This window comes from Salvelinus fontinalis, chromosome 25 (genome assembly GCF_029448725.1).
Source record: "Salvelinus fontinalis isolate EN_2023a chromosome 25, ASM2944872v1, whole genome shotgun sequence".
NCBI lineage: Eukaryota > Metazoa > Chordata > Actinopteri > Salmoniformes > Salmonidae > Salvelinus > Salvelinus fontinalis.
In genome coordinates, this window is record NC_074689.1 from 25433876 (window position 1) to 25453854 (window position 19979).

A 19979-nucleotide genomic window follows, 5' to 3' on the forward strand; every position below is an offset into this window, starting at 1 on the left:
GCATATTGAGAGCTCCCCAGGGAGTAGAACTCTCATCACCCTATTCTACTGTATTCCCCTCTAGAAGCATGCACACCACATAGGCATATCCAGTGAATTTGCAAATACTCTTGGTTATGATAACATGTAGACAATCACAAGTGATTGGTGAGATTCATTTAACAAGCTGAGGAGCAATAAACCCAACTAACATACCAATAACATGGTAATTAGACCAGTTTTGTTGTTCAATTAAATGTATTTATTTTCTGTATACCAAAGAAAACCAAATGGCGATCCAACACAAAATGAAAGTACAAGTAAGGAAAAAAGCTTAATCAATATGCTAACACACTTATAACACACTGCCACCATTATTGTTCAATATTCATACCAATAAAAATTCTCTTTGAGTAAAGAGACATCATTAAAACCGTTATGAGTCAATAATCAAAACAGTGATGAATAATGATAAAAATAGCAGAAGTAGTAGTTATAACAATAGTGATAATCAAGTGACAATGAAAAGTGAATAGAATAAAAAGCAGATCTCCATAAAACTACCTTGGACAGATCCCAGACTTGGAGCACAGCACTGCAACCCAGTCCTTGTTTTAGACACAAGCTACAGCTCGACACCATTTTTTTTTTTTTAAAGATTAGTAATTATGAAGGATATTTTAAAACTTGTAGTCTATGAGCCAAATCAAGTGCCTGCCCCATGTGGTGAAGGCTGAAATGCATTCATCTGTAGCTCATGGTAAACATCTTGGACTGGCTCAAATGTCAAGCCATGGGAGTTCCTTTACAGTCTACATGAAGAACATCTCTGCTGCTCTGTCAACCTCAAGATTGCTTTTTGGTTTTTTTAAATGACAGAAAGCATAGGAAGGATAACTTTGGAATATCATTTTTTTCTTAATATATTTCTTTTAAAAAAAAAAACAAGTGTAATTTGTTGTTTTGCATTTTGTCAAAACTATTAATAGTAACATTATTATTAATAATATACAACTTAAAACAGAAGGAAAAACATCTTTAGTATTATATGTGTCCTTCAAAACAGCACCTTTCATTGTTTGTGCGGTCTTGACTTTTTGCATGTCCCAATTGCTTACAGAAGTATCCCCAGTAAGACAAAGGTGACGACTAGAGTACCCAACTGACTCCCTTCTCCTGGTTTCTGGACTTGCATTGTTTCTACCCATACACAGATAAGTACTAGCTTGCAACCACATATGTTTCAAGACAGAAAAAAAATAATGAAATCTCAGAAATTAAAACCCCGTTCTTTTCGATTTCTTGTTGTCAAGTCTGTTTCATTTGACCTCCCCAGGAAGTTGATGTATCCTGAACAAAAATATAAAACGCAACAATTTACTGTTTTACAGTTCATATGAGGAAATCAGTCAACTTAAATAAATTCATTAGGCCCTAATCTATGGATTTCACATGATTGGGAATACAGATATGCATCTGTTGGTCAATGATACCTTAAAAAAAATGTAAAATAAAAGAATGGGCCTCAGGATCTCGTCACAGTATTGCTGTGCATTCCATAACCCCACCATGGGGCACTCTGTTCACAACATTGACATTAGCAAACTACATTGCCCACAAGACACCATACACGTGGTCTGCAGTTGAGGCCAGTTGGACGTACTGCCAAATTCTTGAAAACAACGTTGGAGGTGGCTTATGGTAGAGAAACTAACATTGAATTATCTGGCAACAGCTCTGGTGGCCATTCCTGCATTCAGCATGCCAACTGCGCACTCTCAAAACTTGAGACATCTGTGGCATTGTATTGTGACAAAACTGCAACAACAAAAAAATATTTAAGTGGCCTTTTATTGTCCCCAACACAAGGGTCATTTGTGTAAGGATCAGCTTGTTGATGTGCCACACCTGTCAGGTGGATGCATTATCTTGGCAAAGGCGAAATGCTCACTAACAGCGATGTAAACACATTTGTGTGTGTTTGGACAATTTCTGGGATCTTTTTTTCAGCTCATGAAACATGGGACCAACACTTTACATGTTGCGTTTATATTTGTGTTCAGTGTATTGTTTGTTATAAGGAATATCACTTGTTTCAAATCTTACACTTGAAATGATTTGTTGTGGATATTTTTCATTGACCAAAAATGGAAAAGTTATTTTCTTGCTCCACATTCATTCAATAGATCTTAAAAACACCATAGTGAATTAATAAATTTAGAAATAATTTAACAAGTATCAGGACTAAGACTTTCCTTGCACAGCAGTAAGGTCTGATCCGTTTTGTTTGTGTGTTTTAATGAGTTAATGTAGATATTTTTTTGACAGACTGCAAGTACCAAAAAACTATGTTTCCAATGTTATTAATGTAACTTACAATAACACATCCAACATGCGACACGCACATCTTTCATTAAGTAGAAAGACACTCTGCATAAGAATGCTTACGAATAAAAACGTTTCATACAATGTAAAACGCATCAAAGTGCCGTATAATGAGAGTCTGCCCTCTTCAGCCTCTCTTTTCCCTGTCTATAGAGGATTGTCATGAGAACAGTGAGTGGGTGCATCTGAAATGGAACCCTATATAGTGAACTACTTTTGACCAGGGCCCATGGAGGATTCCATTTCAGCCACAGCCAGTGTGTTTACAGGAGGGGATAATCTGTTCAGTTTAACAGGCCAATTCTAGTCACAAGCAGTTAAAAGTACCTTTCGATTCCATGTGAAGTAGCATACACCATCTGAACACACGCCACCTGTATTCTAACAGAAAGCTTGTCGTGACACAGACACAATCGAGATGGCAAGTTCAACGCCACTAAAAACAGAGCTACTTCTCATTTCTGGTCCAAATCTATACAGTTACAGGTAATCCCAGCAGTCTTTTTTAGTCAGTCAGATAATGGCCTAATTGTTTTTGCATAAGCACAGTCTTTAGGGATAATACACAAGTATTATAAGAGCGATTTAAAAACTGGGCCAGGATGGTTAAGGACAAGATTATAACCGCAGCCCAGGACAATATAAGGGACTGGTAAATGTTCACTCATTTGATAACTTTTGGTGAAGCAGTGTGACAACAGTGTATCCAGTTTGGACACAAGAACTCGGCAGAAAGACGTCCAATGTGAGGGAGCAAGTGTGGTAGGTGATTGGGCCTTTCCATCACACATTAAAGAATATTAGCTTGGAGGACCAGTGCCCAATGTGTTTATAAACATTTAAGGAGCCCAATGGGTCCAGTCTTTACCAGCACTGATGGGTGCCTTAGCTGGTGCTGCTGGGTAGGGGTGGGGAAGCTGAAGGGTCCTCCACACAAGACCCGGAGGCGGAAACAGAAATAGACCCGCTATCAGATTTATTGTTGATGATGGTCGCTGGCTGGCCAAAGTTAGTGGTTCTCAGAGTGGCTAAATGTCGAAGGGAAAAGACATGGGATCTTGCTGCTGCTCTGGACTCAAAGCCTGTGTTGCAGGCCTGGCACTTGCCTCTCAGCGTCTCTCGGCCTGCAGGCTGGCCCCCGGCTGGGGGAGAAGAGGGCTCCAGGACAGTCAGCTGAACCGGTTTGGGAAGGATGGGACGGTGGGCTCGCAGAGCGTTGTACTGCAGATAGCTGCCGGAGCTCATGTCAACCGTCTTGGAGGGATCTGAGGACACAGGAGACTACAAAAGGCAGAGAGAGAAAAGTGTCACTCCAACACTGGCTTCAGACATACATGTTCAACAAAAGGTCACTGGTGTATTACCTCAACATACATATATACAATTCTAGACAATAACCTACGTTTTAGAGCTGGTTTCCCAGACACAGATTCAGCCTAGTCCTGGAATAAAACGCATGCACAATGGAGATCTCCATTGAAATTTTGTCCACAACTGGGCTTAATCTCTTTCCTAGATAGCTGCCTGTAAAGTAAAAAAAATAATATCTCCACAGACTAATTCATTGCATAGTGTACAGTAAAATGTCTGACCAGTTTCTCCTGCTGCAGCCTCCAGCGTTTCTCCTTGGCGCGGGTATTCTGGAACCAGATCTGGACCACCTTGAGCGGCAGCCCCAGCTCCGTCCCTACCGCCTCACACTCCATCGCGTTAGGGTGGGCGCACGTCTCATAGCATGACTGCAGGATGGACAGCTGCAGACAGGACAGGTGTGTGCGTGGCCTGCGGGTGGTAGAGTGGTGCAGGAAGCTGCTCTCCGATGGAGAGGTCTTAGCGATGGTGACAATGCTGACGGTGGTTTGATTACTTGCGCTTGCTGTTGTGGTGGTAGTTGCTGTGGCAGCAGAGGCAGGAGCAGAGGCCGTGGCAGCATCAGGAGCAGAGGACGTGGCAGAAATGGTGATGGCAGTGGGGGCAGCAGCTGCACCGACAGCTGTGAAGGTACGGGGTGCTGACAGACCCAACTGTTCCCTAGACAGTGTGTTGATCTTAAAGGGGCCCTTGGCCGACCAGTAATTGAGCCCATTTTGTTTTTGTGACGTCGCAGCAGGAGACTTGCTAATTGGCGTCGAGGGCAGTTTTGGCACCATGCGGTTGGTGGATCCAGGCCTGGCTAGTGGCTTCGCTTGGTTACGATCATCCATTTCCTCATCATCTTCCCCAACTTCCTCTTCAGGCGCATGTTTGGGAAGGGGGCGAGGTCGGGGTTCCTTGGGGACGACAGGGAGAGCTGGAGCGATGCTTTTGGGGGCGATTTTGACCATTGTGACATTGTTTGTCAACTCCATTTTGGTCTTTGGCACTGCAGACACACTGTGGCTTACCGAGGAAAGGGAAGAGGCCACCTCCTTGGGCCTGTTTGGAACTGTTTTTTTAACATTTTCCTCCTTCGCCTCCATCTTTGGGATGGCCCGTACTGGATTGGCTACAGTTGAGACGCTGCTGTTGGAGTTTGATTTGGGGGTGCTGGAGAAGATGGGTTGTGACAGTGGCCAGGTGAACTTGATGAGCGGTTTGCCCACTGCTGCCAGAGTGCCATCACTGATGAAGCGAACCTCACCCTTGCGCTCCCTAGCCCGCATGTTCTGGAACCAAATCTGTACAACTTTCTTTGGGAGATGGACCCACTCTGATATCTGCTCAAACTCGTGTTTCCCGGGATTTGGGTCTTTGAAATAGCAGCCATAAAGCACATTTAGCTGCTCAGCCTGGATGATGGTCCTGGAACGTCTCATGTCCCGGTACCGCCGTGCTTTCGGCCTGCCTTTCTGGTCCCTCTCCTCTTTCTCCCTCATGTAGACAGTGCTGGCCTTGGCCATGCCACTGACAAAGCCACTGCTGTTGGAAGTCACTTGCTCAGGTTTGACCTTGACCACAATGAGTCTCCCTTCCCCAGGTACCCCAAAAGCTGTGGGTCTTAGACCGAGTCCATCAAGCAGACGGCCCTTTTGTGCTGAAGTCTTGTCACCCGTGAGTGACGTGGAGGAATAAGATGTTGAGCTGTAGCTTTTCCCAATGCTGAGATCTAAAGCAGCCTCACAGTCTCCTCCATTAGACATGTATTGGGAGGTGTGGGTATGGGAGGAGAGGGATGATGTAATGACAGGGTCAGAGAACCGGGTGATGTTAGGGGGGTTTGGAAAGGCAGGTACTTTGCCTCCATCTCCTTCTGCAACTCCGAGCCCAACCACTGAGGGGGGGAGAGAGAGAACATAAGGGCTGTGGAACTGAGTAGAGAATGGAGTGAGGGACAGAGACAGAGGGAGGGAGTGTAGAATGCCACTCGGAAGCTGTTGATGGTCAATGGTGACGGGAAGGTGGGAAGGCGGATCAGCTTGAGCCTCTAGTTGTAAATCCACGTCGGGGTCTAGTCTCTCCTTCTTAACCTCTACCTCCTCCCGCTCCAACTCCCTCTTTCTCTTTCTCCTCTTTGCTCTCTGAGCTGCGGCCTCCTCGGCATCATCGTCATCCTCAGCGTCTGAGAGGAACACAGTGGTGGAGCGCAACACCTTTCCTCCTGAACCCTTGTCTCCTGACAGTTCTACCAGAGCCTCCTCTTTAGCAGGGCTGCCTGGCCCCTCCCTCATGGAGCCACTCAGGCTGTCCTCATCACTCACAATGACAGAGGTGTAGAATTCTTCATTGTCTGAGGTCAGACACGAGTCCCCTTGGCTCTCCCTCCCCATCTCTTTACGCCCTCCACTATTTGACAAATCCATTGCGTGACTGCCAGAGGCCTCATCGCTGACCCCACCCTCGGTCTCATCTATTGTAAGACAACCTTCCTCCTCGTCGTTATCAAGACCCTTGTATGTTTTACCATAGCCTGCAATGCTGCTCATGTGCTCTGTTGCCCCAGCTTTCTGCCTCTCTTTGGCTCGTCGGGCGTCGGTGAGCCACTTGCGAACCTCCACCTCGGTGAGCCCCACCTCCCTGCCCAGCGACTCGCAGTCATCACGGGGAGGACTGGCTGCATCAGCCTCGCTACGCGACTCCAGAAACGCACGCATAACCTGTATCTGGAACTCTGACAGTATCGGGGGGGCTGAGAAGTGGCGAGCCCTGAAATGAGCATGGGGACGAGTTGGATCATGGGAATTTAAGGTGCGTTTAGAGGGGCTAGATTCTGGGGAGCAGACAGAGGCATAAGGGCTTGTGCCAACTTCAGATTTTTGAGGGGTAGAATCAGGGCTAAGCATAAGATTTAAAGTGGTAGGACTTAGGCTTGAGTTGCTGGTAACAGACGGTGAGCGGTCACTACACTTGTCATTGTCCCCCCCTTTCTCATCTGGCCACATGTGACCTGCTGAGTTCCTGCTCTCTGTTGTGCTCTCTTTCATTTCAAAATCTCCATCTATCATACATGACTCAGCCCTGTTATTTTTGCTTACTAAGGCGCCGAGATGCTCTTGTGCATATCCCTTAGCATCCTCCTCACAAATCTCTCTTTCTCCATCATCACATTCCAGGGACCAACTTTCCTCCTTCTCAGCCTTAAGTGATCCTTTCTCCTCAGATGTCGCCTCGTTTGTGTCTTGCTTCACTTCGCTCTTGTTTGTTTGGCTGTCTTCTGAACAGGCTTGTGAGATTGCTTGGAGACCGACAGCTGGCCACTGGTTCTGTAAGCTACTGAGTCTTTGGGCCAGGATAGCTTGCTGGGCAGCATTGAGACCTAGTAGGGGTATTGACTGGGTCAGAAGCTCTGGGTTTAGTCTCTGGCTTTGTGTTTGGAGCCCATTCAGGATAAAGGGGATGAGCATCTGAGTCTGGGTTATGAGCTGAGGTGAGGCCGTGGCAGGGGACGCGCCAGCCGCAAACAGAGAGGGGAGGAGGGAGTGTGAGATAGAGCTTGGGCTGGACGTGAGGAGGGTGAGAAAAGCAGAGACTGCCTGAGCAGAGGTCACAGGGGAGGAAAGCAGTGAGGGAGCCGGCTGGGTTTGAATTGCTTCTCCGTCTTTGTTAGTCATTGCTGCAGCAGCCAGGCTTGCCGGGTTGACACAATTGCTGCTGGTGGTGCTAACCAACTGTGCAGCACTGCCCCCAGACGTAACAACTAAGTTAGTAGCCATATTGGTCCTTCCTGAATTTCCACCTGCACTGTTGGCAGAGATTCCTGCATTTCTGCTACGAGTCTGGTGCAAAACAGATTTCAAATGACTCTCCAGGGTGATGGCATGGTTGTAAGAGACTCGACACACAGTGCACTGGTAGGGCTTGTTTGATAGATATGGCCGAGACAGAAAAGGGACTGAGGGAGCGGCTGGGGTGCCATTTTCACCACCCTGTTTTAGGGATCCTGTTCTCATCCGTTGCACATGGGATGCAGAGTTGTAGTGAACACTTAATGCGGTCCTGGTAGGAAAAGCCTCTAAGCACGCATTACACTTGAATGGAGGACTGTCATCGCCTTCAGCCATTACACAATGTGTACCTGTTGACTCTTCATTGTTGTCAGGTGTTTCTGTGGACTGACTTCTCTCCTGATGCGTCTCAAAGACAACTCCACCTCCCTCCGGGTCTCTAGCTCCCTCTGCCTCCTTATCCATCTCTTTGTCTCCAGACCCAATGAGAGTGTGCCTACTGTCGGAATTATGTTGGGGTCCGTCAGTGTTCTCATTATTATGACACGGGTCTGAGAGGGAGGCTTCTAAAAGCTTCAGCTGTAATGACGGGGCATCTGATGTAAAGGAGAAAGGCAAGATATTTCAACAGCTTTTTTTGGTAAATGTAACCCTGACAGCACTCGATTCATTTATTACCTGACAACACAAATACAGCCATAGCAAAAATGTATGCTTGTAGGTTTAACAATACCCTCTTAGTAACAGGTGTTTAAAATTAGCACAAGTTTGATATTTAGGTTACTCTGTCAATGTGCTTGTATCCTCTATTCAAATAAATTCATAAATACAATATTGATAAACTAATCCACAGTGCAAAATGGTGGGTACTGCGGTCACTCAAAGGAGAAACTCACCTGCGTCATGCTGAACATCGGTGTCCCCGTCCACCCCACTCGCCCCCTGTTTGGGAGCAGCCTGGTGGAGAAAACGTGATTAATTCATTCTGAAAAACACGTCAAGGAAACTTTACCGTAAGACTAAATTCTGCTGACACAGGAACCAACTGCTTAGCTTTGCAGTCCAACAAGAGAGCATCTTAGTACAAATTGGTGACTCATTCTGCAATATTTCACATAACCAGTGATCCACTACTAATAATGCCCTAAGGGGGTAAATAAAGTTCTATTGAACGGTCTTAAGTCCCACAATTATGTACACACACAATGTACAACAATTTATCATGTATACACATAATGTACAATAATGTATCATGTAAACACATAATGTACAATAATTTATCATGTATACTGTTTAACATCCAAGTATCATTCATGAAACACATCACCATAATAACAGACACCCAAGTCAAGTTTTGTAGACCCATGTAGCGTAGCACTACTTACAATGTCCAGCAGCTTGTCGACACAGTTAGGGAGCACACTATGACTGTCAGACAGGTGCAGAGAAAGGGAGCCCCTGTCTGGTAACCGTTGTTGACACAGTGGGCACAACCACACCGCCACCTCGTTGCTTTCACTGCACACCGTCTCTCCAGACTTCTCCTGCAAGATGAAAATGTGTTTCAGTGGATAGAAAAATACTGCTTTGAAATTAGAACCATATCCAGGGGTGTTTCTTTGTATTAAAAAAAAAGTCATAGGCTACACAGTGCAAATGTTATTTCAGTATGTTGGAAATGGAAATCTACATAAACCTAAATAGTGAGAGTAATCCAAGTTAGGCCTCAATATAGATAACTATCAGAAGAAACACATACAGCCTATCCCTAGTCTAATTGTTTAGGCTACAGCCAAAATAGTATGACTTGAACTTGGTCCAAATAAATAAATAAAAACAGACAAATAAAAATACAGAATATTTTCTGACTTGAATGCAATGTTACTTCACTTGGCACGAAGAAACATTTATTCCACTTCAATTAAATCGTTGTGAATGGCCTGATTATTGACCTTGAGCAGCATACATTTAGCACATTTCAGAGACAAGTACGATATCTAGGGTCATGCAAAACATAACATGTCGCTTCATTGTAACTAATGAGCGAACCATGGGCCATTTGAACGTTATCACACACACCAATATAATAGCCTAGTAAATGGCCAGCATACCCAACCACGAGACAATGCAGTGTTGTCCTTTTCCAAAGCTACTCGGCAGAAATTGAATTGTGTAATTAGACCAAAGAACCCTATTATTAGGCTACAACTTTCAATAACCGTACTTCTAAATTAATCGATGAGCGATAAAAAGATACATGCCAAATACCAACACTCTGCTGTATTGCCCACTTCCGTCCTCACCAATTAGCTAGCTAGCCGTGCCCAGAAAATATCGTTTTACCAGCAAGGTTGCATGATTATTATGGTTGAGAGAGTGCAGTGCGTTATAAACCATAGTTTAAGGATTTATACAACGGTATTGATAAATTCCCATTGCTCTTCATTCTTTAGCTAATTAAGGTACAGATTAATTAGATACGCGGAACAGTGATGAATCAATTAGCTAGCAAGCTAGTTAGCCAAGCTATCAACGTTGTGATGCTAACTAATGTTATGAAATGCAACAAACACTAGTTCCTCTGCTCTGCAATTATAAAGACGGTTAAAACAGAGAATCGAACCTACCGCATTGATTATTCATTAACGTTGCGAAATTAAACAAAAGGATCAAACAATCGTGCCAGCCTGCTAGCTGGCAAGATAACCCGTCGCACTCTCAACCGTCTTTCTACTAACTAGTCCAGTAGACAAAAAAATAACTTATCCCAGGTGTACATGGCTACACATCCTGAAGCATAGCGTTCCACTACAAATAGATACATAGACTGAGTCGCTAGGCTTTTGGTTCCCATCCGAAACCTCGGCCTTGAGTGGTTCCCTTACCCCACAGATTGTGGGCTTCCAATCGGGCATCCAGTATTACTCCACCCGCTGCCTGCTCAACAGCGCAAATTGAGGCCTACATGGACTAAGCTATTTAATTAATGAATATGGCTTCCCTTCACAGATGTGTAAAAAAAAAAAAAAAAAAAAAATCGCACCCCTCCCTCACTATTCCACAAAACCCAGGACGCATTTTAATGATCAGTTTCATTATCCAAGAGTTTTAGTATTCATGAACATCTTAACAATCATTGTAGATAGCTTCGTGCAATAATTGACCAAATAAATCAAACGCTAAACTACTTGAAACAGACTACTTGCACACTGCGCACGACTAAGGGGGGTGAAGAGAAGGGGAGGCAGAAAAGTTTTGGACATTTATGTTCGAATTCGGTGCATAGAACTATTTGATATACAACAATTCATTGTTCGATTGTTGTTCAAATGATAGTTTCAATCTTCCAACCATGATCGCAATTAAGACATCGACAATATCGTTTAATTAACTTCTGAGCAATTAGTTAATGCATTTACCTGCATGGTCGCCGCTCCAGCACACGCTTCCTCTCGCTCTTTAAAACTGAAAAGTTTTCCTGCTCGCCCTCCCTCGCCTGTTCTCTCTCTCTCCCCCCCTTCGTCTCTCTCCCTCCCTCTTCTCTCTAGTAAACACACGACAGCTCCCCCCAAGGCTGATCGCTGACATTCAGCAGAGACGCAGACGTGTCGTCAATATAAAACCTTTATGTAACAATATGAGTTGATTCAAATACTATTTGTCTCGTCGAACCAATTTTGCTGTTTAATGTAATGAAGCATGCTGCGAGTGGGCTTTACCAGAGCCATGGCGACTGATCTGAATAAGCATTTGTAAAATTCAATCAACCGGATTGAATCAGATTTCATACCCAACATCCTGATCCTGTATGGGGTCATCAGATTAGGATTAAAATAACTAAACAGAGTGAATAGTTTACAGATTGAAACTTTAAACAACTATATTGGACATTTATCTAGATAAAACGTTACATTTATTTCGAATTATAGTATAGAATTTTTGTATTCGATTAAAGCTATTTGGTTACTGTTTTGTTTCTGAGTCCAGCAATTGTAGGCTATTCAATGAGATTGGCACTTTTCACTTGGGCCTAATATGATCGACCCCTATCTAATTAGGTCACTTCTTCTACTGCTTCTATTATATCATGCGGTAGGTACACAAACAAACGTTTAAGTCACTTCTTATTTCACCACACACTTTCATATTACTGTACATTTTATTGCATAGTAGTGCGTCACAATAGTTGCATTAGTCACGGGGGATTAAGGTTATAACAAAAATAGAAAGAGTTATTGTATATGTTTAAAAACTGCTACAGTTGTTTTCCAATCTCTGTAATGTACCTTTTCTGCGTTATTATGACGGGCTATGATGCCCGGGAATGCAGTAATCACCTAGGTGCCCACACTGCGCCTTTCTAAAATACTTGCAGCTGTCAGGGATTTAGGAAAACTCAAACTCCAACCTATTTTGCGTGATTGTTGATCGGTAATAACTTGTTACCATATCCGTACCACTATAGTCGTGCTTTAATGTCCGATAATTGTGTATTTATGTTATCAATATTTTATTTATTTTTTCCCCTCACCTTTAGTTCTGTTTGACGATCAGAGGGTTCAAGGAAAAATAGTTGTCTACCTGCAAAGATGCCGCCCAGAGCACTATGTAAAATTACTAAATGCACATACAGTTAGCTGTACATTGTAACAAATAGTTGCTGACTAATGTCAGAGAAAATACTGCACATTATAATACTTTGTTTTAGTTTGTCAGGTCCTTAACTTTGTCTAATTAAAATGGTTAACACAAAAAAATATGGTCTAATTTTGTTATTACAAGCATTCAATGAAAAGTTATGATTGGTTTCCAGGTACGTCCTGCTGTGCTGTCTAGGTGGCGCCTTTCTTATTCCCACCGCAGTTAAGCCAAAACCACGCCCCGTTATTCAGAGAGGCGTTCTACAACGCGTTGAGCGCTCTCCAGGTCCGGAAGTGAATATCACGTAGCGCGAAATTTCAGGCACTGATTAATAACATTTTCCCTTGTATTTAAAGATTGAAAAATGTAATAACATGTCGTGGACCGAGCTAGCCATTAACATCCCTTTACGCTCAAAGACAGATTCAATGGCTGTAAAATAGCGTATTCGACTGAATGATTAGCTAATAAATATTTAGAAATTATGAATAATAAGCATTTGCTTTTACCTGATAATAGACTACTAATGATAATAACAACTTCAAATACCGAACTAGGTTAACTTAGAACTAATTGAAACTCTGAAAATAAATACATGGGCAAATGTTACCAAACATGATAATAATAGGCCTGCATTAAGGTGGGCAGCTAATTGTTAAATTACACTTTCCATCCTTACCTTGAAAGGTCACTGTCTCTGCGCTGATCGCCTGTGAGTGAGACAACGCTAGCTAGCCAATGGAAGCGTAATAGAACGCCGGGGGCGTGGTTTTAGCTTAACTGCGTTAGGAAAAAGAAAGAGGCGTCTGGGTGTCATTGGCCTAGTACATGGTAATTCAACCACTTCTAAAGAATAACGAACTACCAAACTGTCCATATGTGGAGTCAGTCAAATCAGAGCAATCACTTCCAGTGTCACTGAATGATACTTCCATCTGCTGTTCAGCAAGTTTTGGATCCACTCTGGCAGGGGATGTTGGATGATTGGGAATGGGAATGTGTCTTCCAACCTCTATCACCACACTAGGTGTGTTTGGTCTTGTTAACCAACCTTTAAAAAACCAAAACAAATAACATTGAATTAGTATAATTACCTTACAAATGAAATACAAGATACAAAAAAAAAAAGATCCTGCGCAATCATCATTTTTAAATACATTTTTTAAAGAGATTTTAAGGCAAGTTTATAGCAACCATTTGATATTTAGAAATCCAAATGTTACCCTATAAAATGGGTTCCCAAACTTTTTCACTCAGGCCCCACTTCCAGCATTGTCATGTCTTGTGTGTGTTCATGTGATATTTGAGTGACTCAAACAATACAACAAAATCAATGGGCAAAAAAAAAGAGCTAAAAAATGTTAGTTGACATGGCCTAGTTGATTTGGACATTGATGACAAGTTATACATAACTCAGTCTGCAATGACTGACATGACAAGAGGAAAATTGATGATGTATTATCCAATTTCGAAATTGCACCTTGTGCATTCTACTTTTACTACTTTCAGGAGTAAATTGAAATCCAGATCATGTCAGAAATCACATTTTAGATCAAAAATAATTATCTTGTTTATATGGGTACCTATTTGGAATTGGAATAGTCACGGTTTTTGTATTCCTTGGTTATTTGCACATGGTTTGTAACAAATCAATGCTAGGCAGCGTCACAATAGGCTAGCTAGGGGGATGAACTAAGTTAGCCACCCTCGACAACCATTGTGATTATTATTATTTGACCCTGCTGGTCATCTATGAACATTTGAACATCTTGGCGATGTTCTGTTACAATCTCCACCCGGCAGAGCCAGAAGAGGACTGGCCACCCCTTATAGCCTGGTTCCTCTCTAGGTTTCTTCCTAGGTTCTGGCCTTTCTAGGGAGTTTTTCCTAGCCACCGTGCTTCTACACCTGCATTGCTTGCTGTTTGGGGTTTTAGGCTGGGTTTCTGTACAGCACTTTGATATATCAGCTGATGTAAGAAGGGCTTTATAAATACATTTGGCTTGATTTGATTTGAGCTGGAGTACTACACTCAGTTGCTACACTTTATCAGACATGATAGCGCCGACGGAGATGGCAGCATCGCGACTATCTCTTAAGCAACTCTGCAATATTTTGCTTATGTACTATTTTTTACGTTATTAGCTCAGGAATTATTTTGTGTCATTTCATACAGCCCGTGAATAACTATTGTTAATCAGCCAAGACCTCAGAAAAAAATATTGTAGACCTCCACAAGTCGGGTTCATCCTTAGGAGCAATTTCTAAATGCCTGAAGTTACCACATTCATCTGTACAAATAATAGTACACAAGTATAAACACCATGGGACCACGCAGCAGTCATACCGCTTAGGAAGGAGACGCGTTCTGTCTGCTAGAGATGAACGTACTATGGTGCGAAATGTGAAAACCAATCCCAGAACAACAGCAAAGGACCTTGTGAAGATGATGGAGGAAACAGGTATAAAATTATCTATATCCACAGTAAAACGAGTCCTATATCGACATAACCTGAAAGGCTGCTCAGCAAGGAAGAAGCCAACGCTCCAAAACCGCCATAAAAAAGCCAGACTACGGTTTGCAACTGCACATGGGGACAAAGATCGTAGTTTTTGGAGAAATGTCCTCTGGTCTGATGAAACAAAAATAGAACTGTTTGGCCATAATGCCCACCATGTTTGGAGGAAAAAGGGGGAAGCTTGCAAGCCGAAGAACACCATCCCAACCCTGAAGCACGGGGGTGGCAGCATCATGTTGTGGAGGTGCTTTGCTGCTGGAGGGACTGGTGCACTTCAGAAAATAGATGGCATCATGAGGTAGGAAAATAATGTGGATATATTGAAGCAACATCTCAAGACATCAGTCAGGAAGTTAAAGCTTGATCACAAATGGGTCTTCCAAATGGACAATGACCCCAAGCATACTTCCAAAGTTGTGGCAAAATGGCTTAAGGACAACAAAGTCAAGGTATTGGAGTGGCCATCACAAAGCCCTGACCTCAATCCTACAGAAAATTTGTGGGCAGAACTGAAAAAGCGTGTGCGAGCAAGGAGGCCTACAAACCTGACTCAGTTACACCAGCTCTGTCAGGAGGAATGGGCCAAAATTAACCCAACTTATTGTGGGAAGCTTGTGGAAGGCTACCCGAAACGTTTGACCAATGTTAAACAATTTAAAGGCAATGCTACAAAATACAAATTGAGTGTATGTAAACTTCTGACCCACATTGAATGTGAAGAAAGTGTCACGAATCCCGCCGAAGATGGTGCCTCTTCCCGTTCGGGCGGCGCTCGGCGGTCGTCGTCTCCGGCCTACTAGCTGTCACCGATCCCCTTTTCTGTTTCATTTAGTTTTGTCTGATTTGTTGCACCTGTTTTGTGTTTAGGTTTATTGTGGGCTATTTCAACCCAGTTGGCCCGCCAACTTTTGTGCGGGCTTATTTTTCTGTTGGTGGTGTTTTGTTCATTCCTGTGGTGTCTGTTCCGATTAGATTTAGTCCTGTTTGTTTTTCGATTGGGGCTTGACACGCCCTTGTGTGTGTGGCGTAACCGTCTCGCTGTTATTTTTGGAATATTAAATCCACGTCCTTCTGAACTACCCTGCTCTCTGCGCCTGACTCCTTCAATCACCACTTTTGGAACTGTGACAGAAAGAAATTAAAGCTGAAATAAATAATTCTCTCTGCTATTATTCTGACATTTCACATTCTTAAAATAAAGTGGTGATCCTAACTGACCTAAAACAGGGAAATTTTACTCAGATTAAATGTCAGGAATTGTGAAAAACTGAGCTTAAATGTATTTGGCTAAGGTGTATGTAAACTTCCGACTTCAACTGTAAATTAGGAATCACTGGCCACTTAATAATAATGTTAATGTGTCTAGTATTACTCATCTCATATGTATAAACCGCACTCCACACTATTCCACAGTATCTTAGTCACTGTTAATTGTGTTTACATATTGCATCACCCATTTCATGCGTATATACTGTATTGTATTCTATACTACACCACTGACTGTTAAACAGCCATCTCCAGCACATCAGAGGCTGCTGCCTACAGACATAGATTAGGAATCACTGGCCACTTTAAGGACATTAAACATGAGCCACTTTAATAATGTCTCCGTATCTTGCATTACTCACCTCATATGTGTAAACTGTACTCTATACTATTCTACGGTATCTTAGTCCAATGCCGCTCTGGCATATATGTATACAGTATATATATTCTTAATTCATTCCTTGCTTCGATTTTCACGTATTTTGGCTATATGTTGTGAAACTGTTAGACATCACTTGTTAGATATTACTGCACTGTCGGAGCTAGAAGCACAAGCATTTCGTTACACCTGCAATAAACACGTGTATGTGACCAATACATTTTGATTTGAATGTCATCAACAAAGCAAGTCCCGCAGGCACTAGTTTGGTCTTATCTTGATTATTGTCCAGTCATATGGTCAAATGCTGCAAAGAAGGAAATAGTTAAGCTGCAGCTGGACCAGAAAATGCTCTTCATTGTAGAGGGCTAATATCAACTATGCATGCCAGACTCTCTTGGCTAAGAGTTGAGGAAAGACTGACTGCATCAATTCTTGTTTTTAAGAAACATGAATGTGTTTGAAATTCCAAATTGCTTGCATAGTCAACTTACATACAGCACTGACACACACACTTACCCCATCAGGGGTCTTTTCACAGACCGCAGGTCCAGAACAAATTCAAGGAAACGTACAGTATTATACAGAGCCATGATTGCATGGAACTCCCTTCCATCTGATATAGCACAAGTGAACAGCAAACCTTGTGTCAAAAAACAAATAAAGCAACACCTCATGACACAACGCCTCTCCCCCATGTGACCTACTTGTTGTGTGTATGTACTGACGTGTATGTGTAACTCATAGATGCATACACACACACACACACTACATGTAAATTGTAAAGTACTTGGTCTTTTCCGTTATGCAGTGGCGATTTTAGCATGTAAATCTTGGTCTGGCAAACAAACAAAAAATGTTGGGGGATGCATGCCAGCTAAGCCACTACACAACACAAAACTAAACTATTCAAATTACTAGGGTGAGGCACATGGGCTACTATCAGCTTACTACACAACATACACTTAGTATTACTTTCTTAGCTACAGTATACATATCTCCCTGGCATATTACATCATTTATGCAGCAGCACACAATACATTTTTGGACTCTCTTTGTAATGTTGTTCTCACTTGAACAGGAAAGTGGCGCGTTGCTTCTTGTGGGCTCTAGAAAGAGCCCCGAAATCCTGATTTACAATTACGAGTTGGATGACCGCTTAAAATTATTTTCTGTATTTTCCCAGTCGGAGCTAGTTTTATCTGAGTTCCTAGTTGTCTTGAACTCATTGAAGTCTGAGATTTCCCAGTTCCGAGTTTCCAGTTGTTTTGAAAGCGGCAGAAGTCTTGCTGGATTGACGGCATGGCCATTGTATTACAACTTTTCTTGCCCATTGTTTACCCCCTTCATCGTGATATTCAATTGGTAGTTCCGATCTTGTCTCATCGTTGCAACTCCCCTACGGACTCGGCGAAGGTCAAGACCCAAGCCGCACTGCTTCTTGACACACTGCTAGCTTAACCCAGAAGCCAGCCGCACCAATGTGTTGGAGGAAACACTGTCGGACTGACAACTGAAGTCAGTTTGCAGGCGCTTGGCCTGCCTCAAGGAGTCGCCAGAGCACGATGAGACAAGGACATCCCGGCCTGCCAAACCCTCCCCTAACCCAGACGACGCTGGGCCAATTATGCGCCGCCTCAGGAGTCTCCTGGTCACGGCTAATTGTTGAATTTGCCATTTCCAACTTGTTGTATAATGTTTATGTTCAATGGCCGAAGAGCACTGACACGTTTTATCAATAAATTATCTTCATATTTATCCTTTATTTAACTAGGCAATCAGTTAAGAACAAATTCTTATTTACAATGACGGCCTACACCGGCCAAACCCGGAAAACGCTGGGCCAATTGTGCAGCGCCCTATGGGACTCCCAGTCACGGCCGGTTATGATACAGCTGGATTCGAACCAGGGTGTCTGTAGTGATGCGTCTAGCACTGAGATACAGTGCCTTAGACCGCTGCACCACTCGGGAGCCATTTGACAAGGATTGAAAATAATTTGCCAGTAGATTGCCAACTTCATGCATGATGATGACTGCTTGTCTAACTTGCTAGCTAAGATTTTGAAAGTGTGATGTTGACATGATCAGTCCAATCAAAACTACGATAGATATAATGTGATTTGACTTAATTTTATCTGTGGCCAATGACCTTGAGCCTTCTTGGATGGGCACTTCTAATGTAAGTATATGGCAGCACCCAAGGGGCTTGAATCGTTTAGCTTTTATGGTGAAGTAGTGTCCCTTTGAGAGACAGAACACTGAGCCAATCACGGCGCAACTAGAGAACATTACCAACCCCTATGCTCCGTATTTTCCACTGGCTGCCCCACCACCACAGAAAGCACTGAATTAACATGCAAAACGGGCAACAACAAAAAAAAGCATGTGGTGCTCTGCCTGAATGACGCACCGCCACTGCCATTATGTGTCAGGACCCAGTAACTAGCTGTCGCCATTGGTGTCTACTAATGGGGATCATAATACAATTTTAAATAAAATCCTTGTAATTTGTTGCTATCCTTACGGTTTTATGGAAGTCCTCGTTTCAGGGTTTTCCTGTTGAGAATGCTATCCATATATAGAGTTTTATAGACATGACTTGAATTTTATAAGGTCTACACATCCAAGTTTCAACATGCACTGGCACAATTTCAGTGGGTCATGTGACAGCAAAAGTGCACAGGCCACTGAGGTTTAAGTCTGGACAAAGATGTTGTCATCTTTCTGTGGTATATACTAACAAGATACGTCTCTCCGAGTCCGCTCACAAATGGAGTCGTTGTCGTCAAAACGGCATGGCGGGATCTCTAGCTCCCGCCTATCCTTTCTGTGGATTGGTGGATACATCTCATTCTGGTAATCTTGTTTGAATATTCGATGAGGGTTGTTGACATCAACCCCCTGTATTCAATGGTGATCGCACATTGTTACAATACTATATACATAATATGACATTTAAAATGTATTTATTCTTTTGGAACTTCTGTGACTGTAATGTTTACTGTTAATTTTGATTGTTTATTTCACTTTTGTTTATTATCTAATTCACTTGCATTGCCAATGTTAACATATGTTTCCCATGCCAATAGAACCCTTAAATTGAAATGGAATTGAGATGCCGCGGATATAAACATTTTTGAAGATGCTATGCTACTAGCCTCATGCCATGAACATGCATAGCCATCTCTAGACAACTCTTATATAGTGTTTTTTTCTCAAAGTTGACGGGATGTCACGTATCCTACTTATTACGAAACGTATATTCGATCAAATATAAGCCATTAATTTATTGTTGTCCAAATTCGACACCCTCGTTGACCTCCATACAAAAACTCCTTGCTTGGTGGTAAAAAAAAACACCTGCTTGATGGAGACAGATTTTCCGCGGAGTTGGGTCTTCCTCTTCCTCTCTGGGCACAATAAAAGACACACGAAGGGGTTCCAGTATTGTAAACATTATGGTGCATAGCTGACGTTTAGCTACTTTGGTCTGGTAATATCTTGAAAACATCGGCAGAGAAAACGGCTAGTCATCTACAGATAACAACCGTTTTCATAAACTGACTCGTGACAACATAATTGGCAAGTTATTACACTTAATCTACAGCACCAAAGAACTGTCAAGCACGTTTAAGTGTATGTTAGGTATTTAAGCTAGGCTAGCTGG

The 19979-nt window shown here is 42.7% G+C and overlaps 1 protein-coding gene across 2 annotated transcripts; it reads right to left on the reverse strand.

The window, feature by feature from the left end:
• Positions 1-218: 218 nt before the first annotated feature.
• Positions 219-11030, reverse strand: LOC129823020 (zinc finger homeobox protein 2-like). Of its 2 annotated transcripts, none has more exons than XM_055881683.1 (5): positions 10925-11030; positions 8891-9049; positions 8402-8462; positions 3957-8101; positions 219-3645 (listed from the first exon to the last, which is right to left on the reverse strand). In XM_055881683.1, the coding sequence occupies exons 1-5, from the start codon at positions 10928-10930 to the stop codon at positions 3250-3252; spliced, it is 4767 nt and encodes a 1588-aa protein (XP_055737658.1). In that variant the 5' UTR covers positions 10931-11030; the 3' UTR covers positions 219-3249. The 2 variants fall into 2 exon arrangements, with proteins under 2 accessions (XP_055737658.1, XP_055737657.1); XM_055881682.1 differs by lacking the exon at positions 10925-11030 and adding an exon at positions 10391-10499.
• Between the last annotated feature and the right edge of the window lie 8949 nt (positions 11031-19979).

What these genes read in the sequence shown, in the direction of transcription:
- LOC129823020 (XM_055881682.1), bottom strand. Translation starts at nt 10,420, where the DNA reads ATGCCCGATTGGAAGCCCACAATCTGTGGG. An exon ending in GGAAGCCCACAATCTGTGGG is followed by an intron (nt 9,050 to 10,390) that starts GTAAGGGAACCA and finishes TTCATCTTGCAG; the next exon opens with GAGAAGTCTGGAGAGACGGT. An exon ending in GGCTGCAGCAGGAGAAACTG is followed by an intron (nt 3,646 to 3,956) that starts GTCAGACATTTT and finishes TGCCTTTTGTAG; the next exon opens with TCTCCTGTGTCCTCAGATCC.